Raw genomic sequence first — 2,055 nt, forward strand, 5'->3', positions numbered from 1 at the left:
TGCCTTCCAAAGCAGGTCACTTCTGATTTTGGCCAGGTTCAGCATGGGTGCCTGTCGCTGCAGCCAATGGGGGCGAACGGCTTATTAGTTTGATAAAGATCTGAAGGCCCTGCCCCGCCCCCTCCCCCAACTTCCCTGGGGCCCTGGCTCAGCCTAGACAGCTCCCACACCCTGAAGGCTGCTTCAGCCTCAGCATCTTCTATCCGCCCTCTCAGCGCCCTGCCTGCGGTTCCTCCCCATCAGCTCCTATAGGTTTCAAGTGCAGACGCCTGCTCACGGGCCACTGGCTCGGCTCCGCCTCATCTGCCAGGCTCACATCCCTCTCGCCCCGCCAAGGGCAGCAGCTGCTCCCGGCTCCAGAGGCATTCGCGGGACAGTGGTTCCCGCTGACTGCTCCATCACTGACAGCTCCATCACTCTTCGCTGTCTGGCTTCCCTTGTCTACCTCGTTTCTAACTGTGTGGCTTTAGCCATAGTGTCCGGGATTGAGCCCTCTCTTGGCTCCTGAAGAGCGGCCATGGCCACCTACAAAGTCAAGGTGGCCACGGGCACTGACTTCTTTTCGGGGACGCTGGATTCAATTTCACTGACCATCGTGGGGACCCAAGGAGAGAGCCATAAGCAGCGGTTGAACCACTTTGGGAGAGACTTTGCCACGGGTGCGGTAAGTGCGCACGCGTCACACAGGATGGATGGAGGCTTGGGGTGGATGGAGGTATCTGGTAGGCAGTCAGACCTGGGCCAGGGGACTGGAGAACCAAGGACCACTCTGACACTGTGGGCTCCCAACTGGTTCCCTATCTCTCCCCACACATATTCATCCTCTTTGCTCACTCTTCTCTCATTCTTTCCAACCAATACATCCTTCTCCCTCTTCTTTCCTTGCCCCCTCCTCTTCTCTTTGAGCTTATCCACCTCTCTCAGTTTTCTTCCACACCTTAAGGTTTCTTCCATTCTCATGCCTTTCCATCACCTCTCTCCCATCCTTACTCACTCTTCCTCAGCCAAGTTGCATCACAACTGGCTTCCATTTGCATTGGATTCTCTGTGACTTCAAATGGCATCCGACCAGCCTGGCCAGTGGGGACCTGCTTTGCCCTAATGGAAGCCACTCTGTGATTTTGATAGCCTTCTGCTCCTGTGTGACCTGAATAGGCTCCATCATCTGTGTGGCCACTTCTGAATTCTTACATCTTCCTTGAAAAGTGGGAGAAGGGCAGGGGGGCACTCTGCTGTCCAGTCTAGGACTGCAGGATGCTAGGAAGTCCTGGGTGCTGACTCTTTTGCCCCCAAGATTCTAAATAGCTCCTGCAGCCTCAAGTGACTGGGGCCAGGACCTTAGGAAGGATGGATAAGGCAGGGGTCTTTCCCTGCCTTGGGTAGATGGGCCCAGCAGAGGGCAGCCAAGTCAGAGGGTTCACATCTGTGCCTTCTCTTTATCCTTGCTTTCTGCACTCCTCAGTCCAGCAGGGGAGTGTCACTAACATGAGCAGGTAAAGGGTAAGCCTACAGGAACTGGCCAGGTCACTCAGTCCCCATGTTTTGTGCAGGTGGATGACTACACGGTACAGTGCCAGCAGGACCTGGGGGAGCTTATCATCATCCGTCTGCACAAGGAGCCTCACTCCTTCCTAGCCAAGGACCCCTGGTACTGCAACTATGTGCAGATCTGTGCTCCCGACTGCCGTGTCTACCACTTCCCAGCTTACCAGTGGATGGATGGCTATGAGACCCTGGCACTACGGGAGGCCACAGGTGAGCCAGCACTGACCATCTTATCCCATGCAGGGAGTTTCCTTACTCTTGCCCAGCTACTCCAGATTGGCCACTTCAGGATCCCATCAAGTCAATCAGGCATGGACAGCCTTAGTGCCCTTGGCTGCTCTGGGCTCAGCTTAGGGCTGCACACTGAAGGAACCCAAGTGTATGAGGCCCAGGGAGTACTACCAGCTCATGCAGGGAGCACTATCAGCTCATGTAGGGAACACTATCAGCTCATTCAAAGACCATTCCCACATCCTGAGGCCCAGGGAGCACTATCAGCTCATGCAGAGA

The 2,055-nt window shown here is 55.4% G+C and overlaps 1 protein-coding gene across 1 annotated transcript in view; it reads left to right on the plus strand.

The window, feature by feature from the left end:
* The first annotated feature begins 342 nt into the window (after positions 1–342).
* Alox12b (arachidonate 12-lipoxygenase, 12R type) overlaps positions 343–2,055 on the plus strand; it is a 13,042-nt gene continuing 11,329 nt past the window's right edge. Inside the window, exons 1-2 of the mRNA XM_021177596.1 lie at positions 343–664; positions 1,551–1,755. Of these exons, the coding sequence (XP_021033255.1) occupies positions 518–664; positions 1,551–1,755 (352 nt within the window). The 5' untranslated portion in view covers positions 343–517. The remainder of the gene's footprint in view (positions 665–1,550; positions 1,756–2,055) is intronic.

The sequence above is a fragment of the Mus caroli genome, chromosome 11 (assembly GCF_900094665.2).
Source record: "Mus caroli chromosome 11, CAROLI_EIJ_v1.1, whole genome shotgun sequence".
NCBI lineage: Eukaryota > Metazoa > Chordata > Mammalia > Rodentia > Muridae > Mus > Mus caroli.